The sequence below is a fragment of the Macrobrachium nipponense genome, chromosome 9 (assembly GCF_015104395.2).
Source record: "Macrobrachium nipponense isolate FS-2020 chromosome 9, ASM1510439v2, whole genome shotgun sequence".
Classification (NCBI taxonomy): domain Eukaryota; kingdom Metazoa; phylum Arthropoda; class Malacostraca; order Decapoda; family Palaemonidae; genus Macrobrachium; species Macrobrachium nipponense.
In genome coordinates this window covers 96277071-96302070 of record NC_061110.1, presented here as the reverse complement: position 1 = coordinate 96302070, position 25000 = coordinate 96277071, and the positions used below count along the sequence as shown (strand labels likewise).

The 25000-nt window shown below is 35.2% G+C and overlaps 1 protein-coding gene across 1 annotated transcript in view; it reads right to left on the bottom strand.

The window, feature by feature from the left end:
• The window catches only part of LOC135218157 (uncharacterized), a 90205-nt gene that overhangs the window by 54507 nt on the left and 10698 nt on the right, over nucleotides 1-25000 (bottom strand). Inside the window, exon 2 of the mRNA XM_064254307.1 lies at nucleotides 16682-16771. Within this exon, the coding sequence (XP_064110377.1) occupies nucleotides 16682-16771 (90 nt within the window). The remainder of the gene's footprint in view (nucleotides 1-16681; nucleotides 16772-25000) is intronic.

The window sequence follows — 25000 nt, the reverse complement described above, 5'->3', positions numbered from 1 at the left end:
CTTTATTAAACACTAGTTAAAAGAGAGGAGAGAGAGAGAGACGGAGAGAGAGGATCGAAGATGGAGAGATGAGATAGAAGACCGGAGAGAGAGAGAGAGATTGATGACAGACGTTTGTAAAATTGATTTGACATATAGGGAGATGGTACAAATAGAAGATCTTATTCCGTTTACCATATAAGAATTACTCTTATTTGAATAACAATCAGAGAGAGAGAGAGAGAGAGAGCGAAATGAGGATAACGTTGTAATTTATAATATCAAGAAGATAGGGAGGGATTATTATTATTATTATTATTATTATTATTATTATTATTATTATTATTAATTATTATTATTATTATTATTATTGAAATGCGAGCTTCCAAGGAATTTTTTACTCATTTGAAAGAAGTTGCAGAAGATATAAGGAAATACAGAAAGAAGAGATCGTTTATTAACACAGAATAATAAAACATAAATGAACAAATTAATGAATAAATAGATAAAATATAGACAACTTGGTAAGATACTAAGTGAATCGATTTTTAGGATGTTAGTGCTGTCCTAAAAAAAGAAAAAAGAAAAATTCAGGTTAAAGCTTGTGAATTTAAGTTTCAATGTACGGCAAGTGGGTAGGGTTGGAATGGTTCGTGGAAAAGGGATGGTATGGCACCATTGGGGAAGAGATGGTGCCCATGGCTGCGGAAATCGAAAGATTTTTAAAATTTTCCGGATTGCTGAAGAAGGAGGCTCTTGGGGAATTGCATGGAAGGCAAGGAATGGGAATCCGTCCAAATGGAACAGTTTCTGTGACTGAAGTATCAATGTAACTAATGCCAGTGCTACTGGTAGCAGAGATACTGTGAGTCTAATATTATTATTATTATTATTAGTATTATTATCATTATTATTGGTAATAGACATACTGTGATATTCTTATTATTATTATTATTATTATTATTATTATTATTATTTTATTAGTTATTATTATTATTATTATTATTATTATTATTATTATTATTATTATTATTATTATTTTGGTGCGACCATCTTGATAAGGAACTGGAAGTATTTTTGGTCGATGGGTTTCCGTTATTAGTTGCACTTACATATCATAAAATAAAAACAAACATATAATCGTACATAGTATATTATATATTATACTGTATGTATATATATATGTATGGATATTATATTGTATATATATGTGTATATGTAATAATCTATGTATATATATATTATATATATATATATATTTATATATATAATATATATTATATATATTGGAGCGAGAAGAGAGATAGAGGAGATACGAGATTAGAGGGAGATAGGATTCGCTTCATTTTAAGGAAAGTTTAGTTACGTTAAGAACAACAACAAATGATGTTTCATTTCTGCTAGAGCCACACCATCAAGATTGATGATGAAAAGAAAATGTCTAAAACATTGCAAGAGCAGCCCCAGTATATTAGGCCTTCATTAGCATTGCCCATTAATATCATTCACTTTTACCTCCAAATATCTCAAGGCTAAGAGAACTCTACTACTAAATCCACCTTCGCCAAAAGTCTCGATAATCTCTCTCTCTCTCTCTCTCTCTCCAGAGATCCAGTCTGGATCTGTATGAATCCTACACACACACACACACACATACAAACACACACACACCTGATCTGTGGTGACCCATATGTGCCACATAGAACGATTAACCTCTTCTCTCAAATCTCGAGCAGACCTATTTCATGACTATAACACCTGTTCACCTCTCAAAAGTTTCCTTTGTTGGAATCTCGATCACAGGCCCTTGAGAACGAACACACTCACATACACACATACTTATTATATATATTATATATATATATATAATATATATATATATATATATATAATTCCGTTGATATTAATTTAAGTCTGGTACGTGTACGCCAATAATATATATATATATATATATATTATATATATATATATATATATATATATATATATATATATATATATCTATATATAATACAATCATAAAAAAGCCTATACGGTAAAAGAGAAGTAAGTAAACCACATATTTCTGTCATTACATAATCCCAGCAACGACGAATGAAGTATAAAAGCAGAAATTTTACTTTGACGACCAAAATAGCAACGAATAAATATATTTTCCATCTTGTCGCCAATTCATTCAGCAGTTTAATATTTCGAACGAACGTATCTGGTCGACTTTAAAACCTATTAAAATGTCCACAGACATTATCCCAGAACGTGATGTCAATGTACGTAAGGCAGATTACGTGCTTTGACTTTTATAAATACGAGGTTGAATTACATTAGCAAAATTATTACTACATGCCGAGATTCGCCAGCATATAGTTAGTTAGAAGGGGGATTGCCTATGTCAGTGCTAAGCACTTATGAAAATGACCATTAAAAGTGGAATGTCCTTGGTTACGCTGAAGTAAAATTAATTTGGCTTTAAATTTCTTCGTCAAAAGCGAAAACACACACCGCTTGTCGGTGATTCGTGTCGTTGAAAGAGGCGCTTAGGCTAACTGCGGCCTTCACGTGGATGGGTGATGTGGCATCTATAAATGAAGTGTGGGGAAATGTGCAGATAGTCTTGACAGAGATGATGTTCTTGGGGCTCTGAATTTTTCTTCAGTATCTTTGAATTGGTGTGGACCTTGTTCGAAAAACAGACTCATCTTTTTTTTTACGTTTTCTGTTCGTGTATGTTTGTGTGTATAATCTATATATATATATGTATGTCTATATATATATACATATATATTATATTATATATATATATATATATTACTATATGCATGTATATAAAAATTATATATATATATATATATATATATATATATATAGTATATACAAACAAACACAAACATACACAGACACACACACACACATTAAATATTAATAAAAAAAAATCTGCTCGGCTAACTAAAATTCTTCAAAGCTGAGAGATTCTATATTTTATTAAAATGTTAATATTTTTATTAAATACTAAAGAAATTGTGGTATCTTGGTTTTATGAAGTCCTTTGATAGAACTCTCTTGAATTTTTGTATAAGCATTCAAGGATCTTATTGACAACAGAGAGAGAGAGAGAGAGAGAGAGAGAGAGAGAGAGAGAGAGAGAGAGAGAGAGAGGCTCGAAAATGAGAAAATTGAGGGTTATAAAGCGTTTACCTCTTGAGACCAAGTGTTAATCAGTACTCATAAATGTATTAATAAATGCCCAGCGTTTTACAGACAAATGAAAACGACGGTAAATTGTAGTCAATAAATTTTCTGACCGTTCGCTGATTTACGAAAATATGGAACCTTCCGTTTAAATGTCAGATTAGTTGAGCATTAAAAATATTTTTTTTATATTTATTATTATTACTCGGTTGGTAAATTCCATGTTTTTTGCAGGATTCATAATCCAGTATGTTAGTTAAATGTTAAAGGGGATTGTGGGTGCAGCTTTCATGGATTATTCACATTCCATGATATACGGAAATAGGAAATATAATTGAAATTTAAGGTAGAGGACTCGAGATCCGCTTATGAATATACATATATATATATATATATATATCTATATATATATATCATATATACTTATATATATGTAAATTAAAGGTTTTTTTTTTGCCACGAAGGAAAAAAGGAAAAAGCGAGATAGCCGAGTACTTTCGGTCCTATTCGGACCCTTTTAATAAAGGGTCCGAATAGACCGAAAGTACTCGGCTATCTCGCTTTTTCATTTTTTCCTTCGTGGCAAAAAAACCTTTATTTATACATAGCATCACGTTTTATATACTTCGTGATCAAGTTATTCATACATATATATATATATGTGTGTGCGCAAATGGACATATGTATGAATGTATATATACACACACATGCACACAGATATATATATATATATTATATATATATATATATATATATATATATATATATATATATATAGTAGATGTTTCGTAACAATGGTTGAAAGGTAAACAAAATACAAAAATGTATATTTGAATTAGCATATGCAGGTAGATACTCTTGCATTAGGGTCTCTCTTCTCTCTCTCTCTCTCTCTCTCTCTCTCTCTCTCTCTCTCTCTCTCTCTCTCTCTCTCCCATTAAATGAAGTACATTATTAAGCACTCAGACACACGCTGACCACATGCCCGTCTTTTTATGATGTTCCCTCCCCTTTCCAGACTCTCTCTCTCTCTCTCTCTCTCTCTCTCTCTCTCTCTCTCTCTCTCGATAAATGACACCGTACTTCATGCACCAACAATAATTTTTGCGGACGGAGACGAAAAAGAATTTTGTTATTTTTTTTTACTCTAGACGGAGATTTGAAGGAAATATTACCGGTAAATCTAGACAGATATTTTATATAGTTGTTCACCGGAAGAGAAATGATAATAAATTAGAAGCATATTTCTAATAGTATTAAATATTTATAAATTATATACGGTCATACGAGCAATAAGGGTATGAAGTTCTAACAGGATTATGAAGTGAATAAGTAATAAGTTTTTTTGTTGTTGAATGCATGTTCAGATGAGTAGTATGAAGAAATTATACATAAATTAAATAATAATAATTCAAGATTACCTTATGTTCCGCGTATGTCATTATTACCCTCACAACCTCCCCCCCCCCCCCCCCCCCCCCCCCCCCCCCCCCCCCCCCCCCCCCCCCCCCCCCACCCCCCCCCCCCCCCCCCCCCCCACCAAACCCAAACCAGAAACCTCCCCCCCCCAAGAAGTAAACCCAAGAAAACAACGTCTTACTCTCTAAAATGTACCTCTCAATAAATCTCCTTACCAGCACACCCTGCCACAAAAACCCAGTCGAAAACAAAGAAAACACCGTAATTCTTTAATGTACACACCATACCTTTTCTCTGTGGCCATCTTTCCAAATACTAAAATTCTCACACACACACACTCTCTCTCTCTCTCTCGACACTAAACAACAATACCCCTCCGTAATCCTCCTTCCTTAGCTTCGCGCGTAATCCCCAACCATTCCCTAAGCAACCCTCCCATCTAGGAAGAGAAAGAATAAAAGAAAGAAGGAAAAGAAGAAGACGAAAGAAGAAGAAGTAGAGAGAGAGAGAGAGAGAGAGAGAGAGAGAGAAATAAAAGCAAAGTTCTTATAGCTGGCCAGTCTGGTATGGCACGACCCGAACCTTACCTTAGCGTGAGAGTTCCAAGGTCAGGATACCTGGAAAGGTTGGACCTGGAAAAAGGCAAGAAGAGAGAGAGAGAGGTGTCGGACACCGGTGGGAGTGGCCGTGGCGGGTTATAGGGCCGAGGAAGAGGTTTCGGAGACGTGTGGATGATGGGGGTTTAAGGGGGGAGGGAGGGGGTTCGGTCCCAAACCCCAAACCTCAAGAGAGGGTATGGCATGGGAGTCGCGTGGGCTGGGCATCATAGGTATGAGATGGTTTGGGTCATATTCATGGGATGGAAGAGACGCTTCAGCGTCGTGTACACATAGTACTGGGCGTGGGGAGGGGCGTATATACCCACACTGGCACAGAGGGGTAGGTAAGGTGGTTAGCCCTTGGTGAAGGGCCACGAGTACTATATGCTTATAGCGAGCCAGGTGACGCTGGGTATTGGTGGGGAAGAGTGGGATGGTTTGGTTTGCGGGGGGGGGGGGGGGGGGGGGGGGTTACAGGAAAGGGAGAAAGGGAGGTGGGGGGGGGGTTAAGCAAAACTCTAAGCTGGAAGAGGCGTGGCAGAGAATGTATCTGAAATTAGTGGAAAGGAAAAGGGAAGGGTCCAAACAGTCCGGTCTTCAGGCACTCCCCTTGGAGGGAGATCTTGGTTACCGTCCACCGGGCGGACCGTTCGTAGGTTGACTGATGACGTGTGTGGGAAAAGGCCGAATTGGAAATGGGTTGAGGGTTAATGGTTAAATTATGGGGTGCTTCAGCCCATTAGTAATGGGTTTAATGACTATAATCTGAATTAGAACGAGAGCGAGGACGAGGGAAGATCATTATCTGCATTGGTTGACGGGAAATCATAACTTATAAGAGTAAAATAGCGAACAGATTATTAATTATCTATTGACGTTAGCTTAACCGCAGGAATCTACGTAAAAGAAAATAATAGTACGGCGTAATACATAGAATACAGTATTGCACAGAATACTCGAAAGAAAATATTGGAAATTGAATGTAAGGAACATGAGAACTCTTGGATAAGAAACGAAGTAATACGAATAAAATAAATAATGGTAATATTATAGAAATAATTATTTCTTGCGCACAGTATGAAGAAAAAAGATTGATAAGACAATTCGGCAAATTAACATTTACTTAACATTAGCAAAATTATCTTAGTGACATCGTTGTATGATAAAAAAGTGAAACAGAATTCGTTTAAAAACTCAGTCTCTGGAAATATACTTTTCAGATGAAGTATAAACAGCTTTTGGAAAAAAAATCTCAAATTCAAGAAATATTCTTATCGTCTTTACGCTGCTTTATGAACTTCTAAATGCCAAAATACAATCTACATTTCAGTCATTCTACAGCCAATCCGTTTTTATTTATTTATTTGTGCTGTAGCGCTGAGAAAGATTCAGATTTATCCTGTTGATCCAAAAAAAATAAAGTAGCTTTAGGTAATTTCGTGCATTGCTAATATATTTCTGAATAAGTGAGATAAGAACCATAGGCTCAAATTACTTCTTACGTTGCTAATATATTTCTGAATGAAATGAAAACTAGGTGGAAGTAATTAATTGGAACGATGATATATTTCTGAATAGATCAAATAAAAACAGCAAATTAAAGTAAATTCTTAACATTACTGATATATTTCTGAACAAATGAAATAACTGCTTACATTGCTAATATTCTTCTGAATAATACAGAAATAGAATTAAAACCACAGCTAAAAGTTATTTCTTGCATTTCTGATATATTTCTGAACAAAAGAATGCTTAAGTGCTAATATATTTCTGAATAAATAAACTAAAAACCGTAGGTTAAATTAACATCTTACGATGCTAATATATTTCTGGATATGAATAAAATAATTGCTTAAATTGCTAATGGATTTATGAATCAATAGAATTGTCACGTGAATTTTATAGTTAAAGCTTGTTATGGCTTAATTCACTAGGGTAAAGGAGACCGTTCCCTTCATAAAAGGTTCACACACAAGACAATGATAAATATTGCAGAAAGGAAACTTCTTTCTTTGCAAATATATTTATTAAAAAAAATTAGACTGAACATAAACCAAAATAATAGCTAACTAACAATTAAATGCAAACTAATAAACAATCGTAACTAGTACATTAACACACAGCAACGTATAAAGCAATTAAATAGACCAGGGCAAAATAGTCGGTACGTGACTTGCGGTCAACACCTGAAAGAAAACAAAAGAAAAAAAAAATCTCTTACAATGACAGAACACAAATTACACCAAAATTAAAGTATCAACACAAAAGTCACCTTCCATAACATTTTGAATACCAAATTTAATACAATTACCCAAAATAAAACCCGTGGAGAGATAAAGCACATGTAACAAAAGATGATCACTACCCAAGACATATGGTATATACTGTCCACTCCTAAAACAAAACAATTACTCGTGTAAATAAACATCAATAATTATTCAAGTGTTCTATATACAATATAGAATAAACACTTAACCTAACAGTCAATATCACGAAGATTACCTTGGGGATTCTTCCAGTTTACGCAAGGGCTACCGAACCACGTCCTTACACTGCCCCACTACTCCTCAAAGCAGAGCACCTCCTTGCTTGCTGACGAGCTCCCTACTGCGTAGTCAAAATTCCGGCTACGTTGTTGCTTCGTTTTAACAAATGCAGCGAGAGTCAAATTGGTGAACAGTACTTTGCAGACCCAACAGGCAAACTTCCCTATACATGTCATCATAATGCATGACAAAAATAATTGCTTAAGTTGCTAATATATTTCTGAATCAATAAAACAATTGCCTACATTGTAGATATATTTCTGAGTCAGTAGAATAATCGCTTACATTGCTAATATATTTCTGAATCAATAGAATAATTACTTACATTGCTAATATATTTCTGAATCAGTTGAATAATTGCTTAAATTGCTAATATATTTCTGAATCAGTTGAATAATTGCTTAAATTGCTAATATATTTCTGAATCAGTTGAATAATTGCTTAAATTGCTAATATATTTCTGAATCCATTGAATAATTGCTTAAATTGCTAATATATTTCTGAATCAATAAAATAAGAGCTTAAATTTCTGATATATTTCTGAATCATTAAAACAATAACTTACATTGCTGATATATTTCTGAATCATTAGAATGTTGCTTACATTGCCAATATATTCCGGAATCAAGAGAATAATTGCTTAAAATGCTAATATATTTCTGAATCAATAAAACACTTGCTTACATTGCTGATATATTTCTGAATCATTAGAATATTGCTTATATTGCTAATATATTTCTGTATCAATAGAATAATTGCTTATATTGCTAATATATTTCTCGAATTGCTAATATATTCCTGAATCAATAGAATAATTGCTCGAATTGCTAATATATTTCTGAATCAATAGATTAATTGCTTACATTGCTAATATTTTTCTGAATCTAGATGATAATTGCTTACATTGCTAATATTCTTCTCAATCAATAATGTAATTGCTTACGTTGCTAATACATTTTTGAATCAATAGAATAATCGCTCGAATTGCTAATATATTTCTGAATCAATAGATTAATTGCTTACATTGCTAATATTTTTCTGAATCTATGTGATAGTTGCTTACATTGCTAATATTCTTCTGAATCAATAATATAATTGCTTACGTTGCTAATACATTTTTGAATCAATAGAATAATTGCTCGAATTGCTAATATATTTCTGAATCAATAGATTAATTGCTTACATTGCTAATATTTTTCTGAATCTAGATGATAGTTGCTTACATTGCTAATATTCTTCTGAATCAATAATGTAATTGCTTACGTTGCTAATAAATTTTTGAATCAATAGAATAATTGCTTACATTGCTGGTATTTTTCTAAATGAATAGAATAACTGCATACATTGCTAATATATTTATGAATCAATAGAATAATTGTTTACCTTGCTAATATATTTCTGAATCAATAGAATAATTGTTTACCTTGCTAATATATTTCTGAATCAATAGAATAATTGTTTACCTTGCTAATAATTGTCCTTGGAATCAATAGAAAATGTTTACCTTGCTAATATATTTCTGATCAATAGAATAATTGGTTTACTTGTTAAACTGGCAATATAATTTTGGATCAATAGAATAATGTTTACCTTGCTAATATATTTCTGGATCAATAGAATAATTGTTTACCTTGCTAATATATTTCTGAATCAATAGAATAATTGTTTACCTTGCTAATATATTTCTGAATCAATAGAATAATTGTTTACCTTGCTAATATGTTTCTGAAGAAAGATAAAATATAAAACCGTAGGTTAAAGCCATTTCTTACATTGCCAATACATTTCCGAACGGAACAGCAAGCGAAAGAAACTGTCTATACAGCTCGTCCTCAGGGGCATCGCTCCCCCCCCCCCCTCCCCCCCCCCCCCCCCCACTGCATCTTTTTATCCGCGAATTTCAGATCATTAGTCGAGGGAACTGAAAGGACCTGGCGACCGAAAATCCTCCTTGAAAAAAAAAAATCCCCGCCGGCTTTCTTAGCTCCGAGAGAGCCAAGTTGTAAGTTTCCGGGAGTCTTGCTTGCTTGCTTGCTCGCTTGCTTGCTTGCTTGCTTTACCTACCGCCCTTTGCAAGCGGGCTTTCGTGATTACTACCGAAAACTTTTTAAAAGGAGCAGGCAGCTGATTAAGTTGCTTTGGCTGCTTTAGGACTTGGCCGCTAACCGTAATACGGAATAGAATTAATTCGACTTTCTGTTTCGTGAATTTCGGCGTTACTCGGGCGTGTGAGGGTTTAACTTATTTCGGGATTTTACGCACTGTCGCACGCGCGTGCGCACACGCACATATTTGTATATATATATATTATATATATATATATATATATATAAGATTATTATTACTGGTTTATCACAGTCATCTTATTCAGACTAGGTGGTTTTTATAGTGTAGGGTTCCGGGTTGCATCCTGTCTCCTTAGGGAGTCCAGCTTTCTCACCTTGTCCGCTGTTTCTAGTAGCACACTCTTCTGCGTGAGTCCTGGAGCTATTTCTGCATCTAATTTATCCAGGTTCCTTTTCGGGGATCTTGGATCGTTCCTATAGTGTTCCTGTGATTATGGGTACAATTTCCACTGGCATATCCCATATTATTATTGTTAATATTGTTATTATTATTTGGGAAAAACTCTATCACTAGAGTATATATAATGTTCTAAGAGGTCCACAGTAATAATAATAAAAGTTAAGAGTTTGTGTATATTTAGAACACTTGTTAAATTATACACGAACTCTTAATTTTTTTTTATTATTGTGAACCCCTTATAACTATTATTATTATTATTATTATTATTATTATTATTATTATATGTATATGATAATAATAATAATAATAATAATAATAATAATAATAAAATAATAATAATAATAATAATAATATTATTATTATTATTATTATTATTGTTATTATATTATTATTATTATTATTATTATTATTATTATTATTATTATTATTATTATTAAAGTTACAAATTACTTGCCGTAGGAAACGGCTCCTTTATATATAATTATACACGCTTATTAATCAACATGACGCCCAACTCTCAACCACGAGAAGTAAAAGAAGAAGCAATTACTTATAGTTAACAACATTGATTTTATTCTGGAATCTTCACAACGTTATCGAAAACACTCCATTTCCATCAGATGGTGATGTGATCTCCTTTCATGAGAGCTAACTGACTGGGAGTAGTGCGAATATTAAAACATCTGTATCTCAGGAAAGGTTTCTTAGGTCTTTTGTATCTCTTTGTTGATGATTCTTTTGATATTTTATACTTTTTTTTGGTGGCGTCGTTTCGCTAGATTATTTTGATGACGTTAGTTAATGTAACTTCTGATTATTAATTGATAACTATAATTTTTCTTCACTGAAGTGTTGTACTGTGATACATGAAAACATTTCCCATATCTTGAATGTCAACATTCCGGTTTTAAGTAAATAAAAATAAGTAAATAAATAAATAATAAATGCATAAATAAATAAAGTCTTCTCCCATGATTAGGTACAAGCTCTCTAATGGAGTATGTGCTTAACCGCATAGGCCCCCCGCTGGGAAGGAGAGAAAAAGAGAGAGAGAGAGAGAGAGAGAGAGAGAGAGAGAGAGAGATCAGACCTGGCTTAGAGTGAGTCCTGGCCGGGATATACCATGAAAAATATAGTATCTCTTTACTTCAGGCGTGTTTTTTTTCTTTTCCTTTTATATAATTCCAATGAAAATGAAACATGTTTTGAATGTTAATGGTATCATAGTGAATTACCAAGACCAAAACAATGGAGGAAAAAAAAAATTTCCGAGGCACTTGGTACTAATAAACTCGTATATTTAACATTATTGTCTTTGCTTAAAGAACGTCCATTTTTTCTATGAATATAACCATAGCTTTCCCTTTACCCCATTTGAACGTCTCCATTCCTTTATTATTATTCAGGTACTTGTCAAATTTCGGACCGGTCGCGCCTCTTAATTCAGTCTTTTATTTAGAGATTTAGGTAATGCAACGTTCCGTACGTTATCTCCCGTTCTGTGGATGGCTGATGGCTCGAAAACACACTCTCTCTCTCTCTCTCTCTCTCTCTGTGTCCATAAAGTCACTGTACCATTCTGAGCAATAAATACTTGTAATGTACTGGGACTTTATGGACACCCTGTATATATATATAAATACACACACATATATATATATATATATCATATATATATATATATAGATATATATATATCTATGCATATATATATACATTGCACACACATATATATATGTGTGTGTATTTGTGTGTGTGTGTGTGTGTGCTTTCTTGTGTTCGTTTTATACGAAAACCGGCTACTATATTTCTTACGAGCGCTATTGTTCCAAGATTTTTCTCTTTCAAAGCTTATTGTCAGAGCCCCCTTCACCTCTAGTATACACACATTACGTGTATTCTTGCATGTGTATGTAGGTGAAAGTGTGAGTGTGGGTGTAACGTATCACGTATATATATATATATATATATATATATATATATATATATATATATATATATATATATATATTTATATAGAGCCACTGTTACTACAATATTACTCTTCCTTTTAATTTGACTTACACAGGACCATCAGTTATTTTTTTTTGTTCACGTAAACCATATTTGGAATTTATTACTGCTTTATTAAAACTGGTTACGAGCGTCGTTAAAATGAATGATTAAAATGCTCCATAATTGACATACATGATTATTCCTTACTTTTCATAATTATGATTGCATCACCTCAGGTATACATTATAAGGGGAATTCATTCATGAAGGTCAATTAGAACTACTTTCTAATCTCAGATGATATATACACCACTTTGTCTTTTTTTTCTTTTTTTTTCATACACCATTTACCCTTTTTTTATTTGACTTTTTTTATTCTAAATGATATACTGTAGACCAGTTTGTTTTTATTTTTAATTTTTAATTTTTTAAAATTTTTATTTATTTATTTATTTATTTGCTTTTTAATATTTTAGTTTTTTTGAACTGATTTAAAAGCACTTTTAACGCCATAATTGTTATGACTTTACTTTAGGGTCCCTTTTCCCAGTACTGGGTGTCAAATAGAGATGATTATCTGTTACACCTGTTCATTACCCTACAACTGTATTATGGTACACTACTCCGGGAACAATATATACATACACGCGTCTCTATTTTGTGGTTATGGGTGTGCGCGCTTGCGTGTGTATATTTGTATGTGTGAGTGTGTGAATACTATATGCGTGGTGTGTACGAGAGAGAGATAGAGAGAGAGAGAGAGAGAATGCATTTGTGTGTGTGTGTGTGAGAGAGAGAGGGAGAGAGAGCGCGTGTGGGGTGTGTGTGCATGAGAGAGAGAGAGCATGTGGGTGTGTGTGTGCATGAGGGAGTTACAAGGATTAGGATGTCTCAAAGACTTGTTAGTCAATCCGAGAAGACATCGTGTGCTCACTTTTCTGTAGGAGAGAGAGAGAGAGAGAGAGAGAGAGCATGTGGGTGTGTGTGCATGAGGGAGTTACAAGGATTAGGATGTCTCAAGACTTGTTAGTCAATCCGAGGAGACATCGTGTGCTCACTTTTCTGTAGAGAGAGAGAGAGAGAGAGAGAGAAGAGAGAGAGAGAGTGAGAGAGAATTATTACGTATTTGTGTGTGTGTGAGAGATAGAGAAGAGTCAGAGACAGACGAAGAGAGAGAGAGAGAGAGAAAGAGAGAGAGAGAGAGAATTATTATGTATTTGTGTGTGTGAGAGTGAGCTTAGAAGCGTCAGAAAGATGAGAGAGAAGAGAAGAGAGAGAGACCATCAGAGACAAAACGAAGAGGAGAAGCCTAGAGAGAGAGAGAGAGAGAAACCGTCCTAGACAAACGAAGCGATAGAGATATATGTATAGAGCGGATCTAGAGAGATAGCGAAGAGATCTAGAGAATTCTTATGTATTGTGTTGTGTTGAGAGTGAGATAGAGAGTCAGAAAGAGAGAGAGAGAGAGAGAGAACAGTCAGAGACAAACGTAGAGAGAGAGAGAGAGAGAGAGAGAGACAAGCCCAGAGAGAGTAGAGAGAATATAGACAAGACCGAAGGAGGAGATGGACAGACAAAGGGAGGCAGAGCGTGGAAAAACGACTCTTATCATCTCCTTCGAGTGAGGAGGATACGGTACCTGCCATGGCGCGAAAGAAAGGAACCGCTGCTGTGATAATGTCATTTTTTGGCAAAAGCCCGAGACCGCTTCGAGGAGGTACCTCACCGAGGTGCAAGTCTCTCTCTCTCTCTCTCTCTCTCTCTCCCTCTACACACACGCACACACACATACACACAAAAGCTCGCTCTCTCTCTCTCTCTCTCTACACACACTCTCCACACACACACGCTCGCTCTCTCTCTCTCTCTCTCTCTCTCTCTCTCTCTCTCCCGGGGAGATAATAGCGTTTGGATAATATTTTTCATTTTGTGATGGAAGTAAAAAAAACAAAGAATGACAGTTGAAGTGTAGTATTGTCCCTGTTGCCGGAGAATTGTGACTTGACTGTTGTGGGTTTTTCATTAATGGTTCGTGAGTTTTACCGGTGATAGAGGCACTTGATGGCGAACGAGTTTTGTAGATGAAAAAATCCTCATCCAATTTAAAGAAAAAAAATTACAGCTAGAAATTTATGATGGAGCGAACAATTAATTGTTGATAACGTGGAAGTTTTCCAGCAATGTAATCTTGATGGCGTTAGCTTTACAAAATACTACTACTACTACTACTACTACTAAATAATAATAATAATAATAATAATAATAATAATAATAATAATAATAATAATAATCAGAAGACAGTATCACTCATTGATGTCGCAATACCATGGGACACCAGAATTGAAGAGAAAGAAAAGGAAAAAATGGAAAAGTATCAAGACCTGAAAATAGAAATAAGAAGAATATGGGATATGCCAGTGGAAATTGTACCCATAAACATAGGAACACTAGGCACGATCCCAAGATCCTTGAAAAGGAATCTAGGAAAACTAGAGGCTGAAGTAGCTCCAGGACTCGTGCAGAAGAGTGTGCTCCTAGAAACAGCGCACATAATAAGAAAAGTGATGGACTCCTAAGGAGGCAGGATGCAACCCAGAACCCCACACTGAATACCACCCAGTCGAATTGGAGGACTGTGATAGCTAAAAAAAATAAATAAATAAAAAGTAAATAAGTAAATAAATAAATAAAAAATCAATTAGATAAATAAATATGGAATGTGAATTTGGCCTTCATACAGTACAGAGCGGAAAATTATAATTTTTCCGCGGAAGGCTCTTGATAAAGAGTATTATTTTTCATCTGAGAACTCTTAATGTGATTATGATTTGCTAATTGAACGTTTTTCATGAACGTTTTTCAAGGCATTTTGAATTTCACGAGTGGGAGCTATCATGGGATGTGACTTTTGTAGCTGAAATACCGTGGTATGAGTTTTCCTGATACCAGACGCGAGTTTTTTAGAATGTTAGTTTTCCATTCAAAAACTCTTAGTGGCTGGCTGAGTTTTGATGTCTGAAAGCTCTGGATAGGATACAGATTTTCTCTTCTTAAAAAAAAAAAAAAAAAAAAAAAAACGCTAGCGTATGGGTTTTCAGATAAACACATTAGATACAATGTAAGCTCTCCAGCTGAGCATTTCTGATAAAATGCCAGTTTTTCAGTGGAAAACTTTTCGTTCCATGTGAGTTTTCCGCTGAAAATTTTCTGCTTGGAAGTTCGTAATATTTCAAGTTTCGACCCCCATCCCCCTTTCCCTAATAGGTAAACAGGTTTTTTCAGGCTTTGAATTAATGATGGAATATAAGTTTTCCACCTAAGACTTACGACGGGAATACGAACTTTATAGTTATACAGGGTGTCCATAAAGTCCCAGTACCATTCTGAGCAATAAATACTTGTAATGGTACTGGGACTTTATGGACACCCTGTATTATCAACTCTTGGAGGGGTTTGAGTATTCCAGAAGGAAATTCGCTCTGTATGGAATAAAAGTTTGTAACTGAAGCGTATTATCGAAAAACAGTAAATCTTCATTTGGAAACGGAAAGGAATTATCGGCTTATCGTCGAAGGGTCTGGAAGTACAATGAATATTACCGTCCCATTAAAATGCACTGAGGAGAGACGGTGTCTAATTGCAAGCTATTTTGTTAAAGAACGCCAAAAAGTTTTTAATATAGAAATATAGAAATCGAGAATGATTGGAAGTATTGTTAAAATATTTTCAAAATATTTTCAGCAAAGTAAAGAGAGAATTTAGTAACATTCTGTTGAGATTAACATCTTAGCAAATTAACATGGTCCTCCACCATTCCAACATGGAATTCATTTGCTGAGAAAAATCGCAGCCCCAGATTAAGCGGGACAGAATAAAACCAGTTAAGTAACAGAATGCGGGATATTTGAAATTGAAGCATGAAAGAAGAGGAACAGAGCGGATATATTGGTCTCTCACTCTCTCTCTCTCTCTCTCTCTCTCTCTCTCTCTCTCTCCTTCCTGACCGCTTACAGTGATACCAAATTTATCATAGTCTACGTAGCTGTATTCATAAATTCTCCTGCATAAAATGAAACTGACGTTTACGCAATGTTGCAATGTTGCCATAATTTACGACTCAATATTCGAAGCCAAAGTCACTTTTATTTTATAAGAATGGCACGCACGAGATGGTCGTTCTTGTGTGTGCGTGCGCATGGCCCTGAGCTGAAAAAAGATTATTATTATTATATCATTATCATTATTAAACCTTTCTTCATAGCAATATACAGATGTTTAGTATGCAAGGCCTCCAGCAGCTTTTGCCAAAGAAATAATATTCATATTAATATATTAATAATAAAAATTAAAACTAGTGGTAGTTTAAAGCCAAGAAAAACATAGCACAATAATCCCTACAAGCAAAGAAAGAAGAATGAAAACCCTCGGATACCTGCTGAGAGAGCCAGAGCCTTCCCCGGCTCAATATAACACCACCTGTGACGAGAGTCGGCCTTAGACCGAGGGCTTGTGATACCACCGCCTGTGAAAGTAGAATTCACCTTAAACGTCCAGGTATAAATCCATCATTGGCTCCTCACGTTTTAATCGGGTGTGGCGTGGCGCTGTTTTCTTGGGGCAGGGGCTTAGTGGGAGGGGTAGGGGGAGGGGGTAGACCTGGGATTGGATGGGGTATGGGGTTTGGTGGAGGAATGACGACGCGGTGCAGCGTATCGGTCTAGCACTGTAGGTGTGGGGGACTTCGGCGTAGGGTCTTGGCCTTGTACCAGGGACGGGATGGGATCCTTTTCGTGGGATGGTGGGGTTATTGAAGGGGGTAGGGGCTTAGATTTGGGTATTAGGGGAAAGGAGGGCTACAAATGAGCTTTTTTTTTTTAGGGGGAGGGGGAAAGGGAGGAGGGAGGGAGAGGGCGAGTGGTTTGGATAGCTGGAGGACACGCACGTTCTTCGGTAAAGCACAGGGTTTGGTTATGTATCTCATCTTCCACCAATGGAAGGTTTTCAGATCGAGTTCCTGTCTTGATTTTTATGATAGTTCTTTTTTTGCTCTTATTCTCTTTCGAAGTCTTTGATTTTCTTCTCCTCTCCGCATACCGTCCCCTGATTCGTGCGTTACCCTATTTCTTCCTGAAGGCATTTTCGAGTTGCACATAATATATCGTTGTTTTTAATGGTCGTGTTGATGTAACTGATGTTTTTATTTCTAGATATTGGGTACTGTCATCTTTTAGATTTATCCATCTTTCAAACTTTTTTTTTTTTTTTAATTATAGAACTGAAAATTCTCAGATTGTAGTGAATGACTGAACATCATAAATGCTGTTAGCAAATAAATAAGATTTCACTTATTTTTTATTTTTTTTTTATTTTGGATTCTTTCTGGATATCAAAATAAGTTTTTAACATCTAAGAATGATTTGATATATATTAGAACAGCAACAGTAGTGCTCGGAATATAAATACTAGTTTTATTATTTATCAGTACTAGAAACCAAGAACAGAATACAAAATTACCAGCATTAGAAACCAAGAACAGAGTACAAAATTAGCAGTGGTAGAAACCAAGAACAATATAAAATTGCCAATATTAGAAACCGAGAACAGAGTACAAAATTAGCAGTGGTAGAAACCAAGAACAGAATATAAAATTGCCAACATTAGAAACCGAGAACAGAGTACAAAATTAGCAGTGGTAGAAACCAAGAACATAATATAAAATTGGCAATATTAGAAACCAAGACCAGAATACAAAATTACCAGTATTAGAGACCAAGAACGAACAGAATACAAAATTAGTAGTAGTTGAAACTCAGAATAGAGTACAAAATTCAGTAGTATAAACTAAGAGCAGAAAACAAGGACAGAACGAGCACGATAATAGCAAAACTAATGAAGAGTCAGGCACACAGGAGGATGAGACCTTTCTGGAGCGAAAAAGAACAGCGCGGTGTTGGAGGAGATTCCTTTTGAGTGACCTCCTGCTATTAGAGAATCCTGGCCGATGGCCAATTGCACTTGATTGGTCAGATTTTCCAATTATTGGACAGATAACCCGCATGGTTCGCTTAAATTACACCCATTTTTCTCATCTAGCCTCTTATTACGGGGACGGGCTCTGGGTTTGGATGTTTCCTACGTGTTGCCCGTTGCATGTTTTATACAGGAAGGTTTCGGCTCGTCGTCTGACATATTGATTTACCGGTTAGTGTGCCCGGATTTATCTGCTGTTAGTGCGGCCGATGTTTATGGTTGGTTGTGTTCAAGTTTGGGATGTGCAGGGATGTATATACAGAAAGGTTACTCCTGAGTCCTGAAGTCATTCGACTTGGTCTATAATAGTCAAGTTCTGCGTGCGGAACGTATGTATGCATATTCTCTAATAACAGCAACAGCAATCCATTAGACGTTAGTATTACTAGTAATGAGTATAGAATAAGAAGAGTAGTATATTATAAAGAAGTTCTATGCGCAGAACGCATGTGGGGCTATGCTCTAATATTGTAATGCATTGCTGTAAAGCAGTAATCCATTAGACGTTAGTATTACTAATAATGAGTATAGAATAAGAAGAAGAGTATATTATAAAGAAGTTCTGTGCGCGGAACGCATATAGGCCTATGCTCTAATATTGCAATGCATTGCTTTATAGCAGTGGTCCAGTAGACGTTAGTATTACTAATAATGAGTATAGAAGAAGAAGAAAAATAAGAAGAAGAGTATATTATAAAAAAGTTCTGTGCGCGGAACGTATGAAGGACTATGCTCTAACGTTGTAATGCATTGCTGTATGACAGCAATGCATTTGACGTTAGTATTACTAATAATGAGTAGAAATGAAGGAGAAGAAGAGTATATCACGAAGAAGTTCTGTGCGCGGAACGCATGTAGGCCTATGCTCTAATATTGTAATGCATTGCTGTATAGCAGTAATCCATTAGATTTTAGTATTACTAATAATGAGTATAAAAGAAGAAGAAGAAGAAGAGTATATTATAAAGAAGTTCTGTGCGCGGAACGCATGTAGGCCTATGCTTTAATATTTTAATGCATGGCTGTTTAGCAGTAATCCATTAGACGTTAGTATTACTGATAATGAGTATAGAAGAAGAAGAAAAGTATATTATAAAGAAGTTCTGTGTGCAGAACGCATGTAGACCTATGCTATGCTCTAATAGTGTAATGCATTGCGTATTACTAATAATGAGTATAGAAGAAGAAGAAGAAGAAGAAGAAGAAGAAGAAGAAGAAGAAGAAGAATGAAATTGATGGTGATGAGGAACAGGTGGAAGTAAGGAAGGAAGAGAAGAGGGTCTTCTATATTTTATATACATATTTGATTTAAACTGTGAGCGCTATCAGTTCAAGCTCGTAGGTAGATCTGTATTGTAAACGACCTTACGTGTAGGGTTATGTCTCTGTTTATGATGGACGCGAAAATTATTCTGATAATATATTATTTTATAATAACTCCTTACCAACGATAGCTATTTTATACGTGATACTATTGGAGCTTACTCTCGCACTAGCATAAGCACAGCACTTTGATTATGGTTGCTACAACTGGCGTCACAAGTGAGTGTAGCAACAGGAAGGCTTAAGACAGGCCCAGATTTCTGGAACTCCATATTTTCTGTGACTATCCTTTTCATTGAACTGTATAAAGTAATAAATCATTATTGTTTTTTGTTAAGTTCAAGTATATAACATAACAACAAATAAAGAAATATGCATGTTATTGTTAACATAATAAATGAATCAATCAATAAAACTGATGAAATATTCTTGAATTTCAGAGCAAACTTTCAACATTATAAGTAAAATTCTGTTAACCAAAGTCAGTACTTTGAATAACACCTAATCGGGTAGAAGGGCATAGACCGCATACCCAATTTTTCTTCTTACTAAAATAAAATTTTCAAGTATTTTATCTTTTTTACACCTATATATGCAATTATATTTTACAAGAAAGGGTCCAGTTTTGGGAAAAACGAACTTCCCCCCATAAAAAAAAACTCTAGGTACTGGCCTGTAAGAATAGGATTTTCTCGATCGTTATTGCAAATGCAGCAAGATATTCTTAAGACGATTTAAGCTCATCTTGAATATCTCGTCACTGGTGTTGTTGAATCCAAGATCTTGGTCTAATCCCTTTCCGCCTCCACACCTCATTAATCGCCGGATTAGCGGATTAGGACACGTTCGCTCTAAATCAGTGCGAGTCTCTTGATGTAAATATATTTTTATTTCCTTTAACTCGTTTTTTAAGGATTAGATTTGAATTTCGTGGCAATGAAACTAATATATGAAAGCAACAATGAATTTCATTTCTTGACGCGATAAAGGGGAATTTTATTACAGTTGAAAGGCTGATTTAACCAGTTCATTGTAACGTGCAATTGCTTAAACCGCTCGTCCTGTGGCCAGTCGCCTTAACCAGTCTGTATAAATTGTACATTTCCTTCGAGGAAGCCCAGTTTACCAAAGGGATGAGTCTTAATTTTTACGTTTATTTCTGCGGAACAAGTCTAATTTTTACGTTGATTTCAGCGGAATGAGTCTTTATTTTTACGTTTATTTTTGCGGAACGAGTATAATTTTTACGTTTATTTTTGCGGAACGAGTATAATTTTTACGTTTATTTCTGCGCAATGAATCTAATTCTTACATTTATTTGTGGAGAATGAGTCTAATTCTTACGTTTATTTCTAGGGAGTGACTCTAATGTTTACGTTTATTTCTGCGGTATGAGTCTAATTTTTTTTTTCAGTGGAATGAGTCTAATTTTTACGTTTATTTGTGGAGGATGAGTCTAATTCTTACGTTTATTTCTGGGGAGTGAGTCTAATGTTTACGCTTATTTCTGTGGAATGAGTCTAATTTTTTTGTTTATTTCAGCGGAATGAGTCTAATTTGTTTGTTTATTTCTGGAGAGTGAGTCTAATTTTTACGTTTATTTCTGCGGAATGAGTCCAATTCTTACGTTTATTTCTGCTCGCCAGTTTCAGTAACTGAAATGCACGATCTATAGAGAGTGTTCTATTCTCTTTAATAGATTCGTGGCTGGCTTTACAGATCCCTGCTTAATCATTCTTCACAAAGTACCGGCAAGCTGATGAAACATCTGGCAACATCTGGCAACGCCGAAATGGCGTTAGTACTTAATATGGTTACTTAGTTAACATTACTTTTTGTCAAGTGTTTTGCATGTTTAGCGGCTTTGCTCCGCAGCCTGAGAGAGAGAGAGAGAGAGAGAGAGAGAGAGAGAGAGATCTATTAAAAATCAAGAGAGAATTGGCTGACATGAACCGCTCGTATTTTTTCATTACTAATCTCCGATGGAAAATTACAGATCGAGTCTGAAACCTATATCGAATCTTTCGAGAGACCCGTTACTTGTATCCAAAGGGCCTTTCTCTCTCTCTCTCTCTCTCTCTCTCTCTCTCTCTCTCTCTCTCTCTTTGTGGTCAACGACTGCAAGGCTCGTTAGCCAATGCTAAAGTTCGCGTGAGGAATCGTAGTCCTAAATGTACTATAATTTTTAAAAAATTCGCTCTAGGAGATGATAAGTTTTCTTATTATGGAAGAACTTTGATCATTATAAGCATAGTGTCGTGATGCTTCTATTTCTGAGTAATTCGTATTTTAAGTGTTTGTCAGACCTTTTGTGTATATCTAGATATACATACATATATATATATATATATATATATATATATATATATATATATATATATATATATATATATATATATATATTTATCATTTATATTATGTATAGATATACATTATTTATTTATTCATTTATTTATTTTTTATATGAATCACTCCTCATTATCATGCGTTGTCTATCAGTTTTCTGTATTCATTATGTGTTAAATGAAATTTTTCTCAATTTTAGATTTTTTTTATTATTCTCATCTCATTACTGTCTTCAGTTATGGCGTTTTTGATGCCTATCACTTCTTCCTAAAAAATTTCATTTAAAAATTTTTTTTTTTTTTTTTTTGATATTTCTAAGTATACAACATCGCTCCGCGATGATCTTTTTAGTAATTTTGAATCTCCTATTAAATGAAAAATTGCCAACTCGCCTTCCCACCTCCCCCCCCTTTTTGTTCCAACTTCTTCCCACTTCTTTCTATATTCCCATTCCCACTTCTTCTTACTCAGCTTCTTCTTCTTTTCCCCTCTTTCCCCCACCCTTTTTTTCTTCCTCTCCTACTTCTACCTCCCATTATTACCCACTTATTCTTCCCACCTCTTCTTCCACGTTTTCCTATTACTTCCTCCCATTTTCTTCCCCCTTCTTTTTCCCTTTTTCCCATTTCTTCCCACCATCTTCCCCCTTCTTTTTCCCACTTCTTCCCCCACCCCCTTCTTCCCCCTTCTTTTTCCCACTTCTTCCCACTTCTTCTTCCCCCATCTTCCTCCCACAGCGTCCGCGCTGGTCTTCCTTCCCACGTGAAATATTGACAGCGGCAGAGTTCGACAGATGCCCCCAAGTGCTAGCTTTTCAAATTACTGTCATTGTACATTTTCTCGTGTCTCTCCCCAGCCCCCCCCCACCCACTCCCCTCCTCTGTCACTCTGGACGGGATTCAATCACCGATGACGAGACATTCTCTCTCTCTCTCCTCTCTTCTCTCTCTCTCTCTCTCTGTGTATTTCAGGAGAATTCTTTCTTCCCCCTGGTCATGCTAGCGACCACCGTTTTATATCATTCGTGATGTGTGAAATATCGCTTAGGTGATCTTAGGCTGTTTCTTTTTTTTTTTCTCTATAAGAAGAAGGGTTACTGATCTCCTGTACAGACACACACACACAAGTTATGCCTCGTGTATATATATATATATATTATCAATATATATATATATATATATTATATTATATATATATATATATATATATTTATATATAATAATAACATAGATATATATATATATATATATATATATATATATATATATATATATATATATATTAATTTCCACGCAGAATGTTGGATCTCATCATGTCTTGAAAATTAACTTACCATATTATTTTTTATTATAAAACTTCCTATATTATTTTTTAATATAAGATTTCCTTTAATATTTATTAATATAAACCTGTATTATTTATTATAAATGCATTTGTTGTCATATAAAGCATTCATACCCTCTCCCCCTTCTCCCTCCCCCGCCAGAAAATACAAACTAACTAATCATCCTTAAGTTAAATTCTTCTTCTAAATTCAGTCAGCGACGTCAAGCCTATACTACAGCTGGCATGCTACGCATTCAACTTCAGAAACTTCAGCCATCGAAACTCGGACAACTTTAGCCTGTCAATAATTCGGATATAAAGGCTCTTTTACTTAACCTTAGAGTATATCTCTCTTAAGAGAGTTTGGTGATCTCACACAGGACGTCGCAGTTTCAACGCCCAGGGATTTCAGTTAACTAATCTTGGGAGAAGGAGGGATGCTTTCTGTCCTGCGTGCAAACGGCGTAAACTACACTTTTAAAAGGGAACTCGGAAACTCACACACGCCAGAATTCAATTAGTTCACTGAAAGACTTTTAGTACTGTATATCAGAGAGCGTCCGCACCCTCGGAACTTTCAGCCAACTAAAATGAGAGAGAGAGAGATGAGAGAGAGAGAGAGAGAGAGAGAGAGAGAGAGAGAGAGAGCGTCGTTCTGTAAAATCTTTACTGTCATTCTAGATACTCTCACGGAAGTCCAGTCAAGTTTACTTGGGGTTGAGGGTGCCGGGAGGAGTTGGGACTGGGCGGGGGGAGGGGGGGGGGGGGGGAGGTTGCGGGCGATTTTTGGTACTGTCTCCATCAGCTGCAGAGTGAGAATGACAGTCATTAGCTCACACATGTATGGCGTAATGGGTATGGAAGATTGTACGAAGGAGGAGAAGAATGACGCGCTAAAAGGCATGGATGGATGGATGATGCCCAGTGAACTGCTCAGGGCATTAACTAACTAACCACTGGAAGAAAGTGGTGTTTAGAAAAGTTTGTCAGGACGAGACTAGTAAGCATTTATGGTCACCTGGGGATGGGTGGATGGCGAGGTTCCACACCCTTTTTTTTTTCTTACTTGAGATAAACAACACTTCAGTTTGTCTGCAGTTATAAGAAAATATAATGTGAGAAAAATTAAATTACCAATTACATTTTCATTTATATTTGAATATTCCAAAATTTTGACAAATGAAGCGAAGCGAAGATAATTTTTGAAATAAAAACCAAGTGATGAAATATTTTCTTAATAAGAACAGATGGGATTGCCTTCAACAAGCATATTATCCCGAGATTCTACTTAATACTCACGCACACGCTGGGGCTTATGATACACACACATACCTACAGTATATAATTACATAAATGTATAATTATATATATATACAGAGAGAGAGAGAGAGAGAGAGAGAGAGAGAGAGATAATTTATTGAAATTAATTATTTAGAATAAGTGCACCTTTGGCGGAAAGTTTATTATTTTCATTTAAACACCAACTAGTTTTTATTTATTTACTTTTTTTTTCAACGAGGCGACAGTCGCCGTGAAAATTCCAAACTAATGAGTTGTAAGTCTTTTTCCAATACTGCAGGATTTTGGAGAGAGAGAGAGAGAGAGAGAGAGAGAGAGAGAGAGAGAGAGAGAGAGAGAGAGAGATTTCCTCGTTATTTTTACCTGTTCAGATTTTGATTCTTCTATTAACAATGGCAAACATACGCATCATATGATGGACATTATC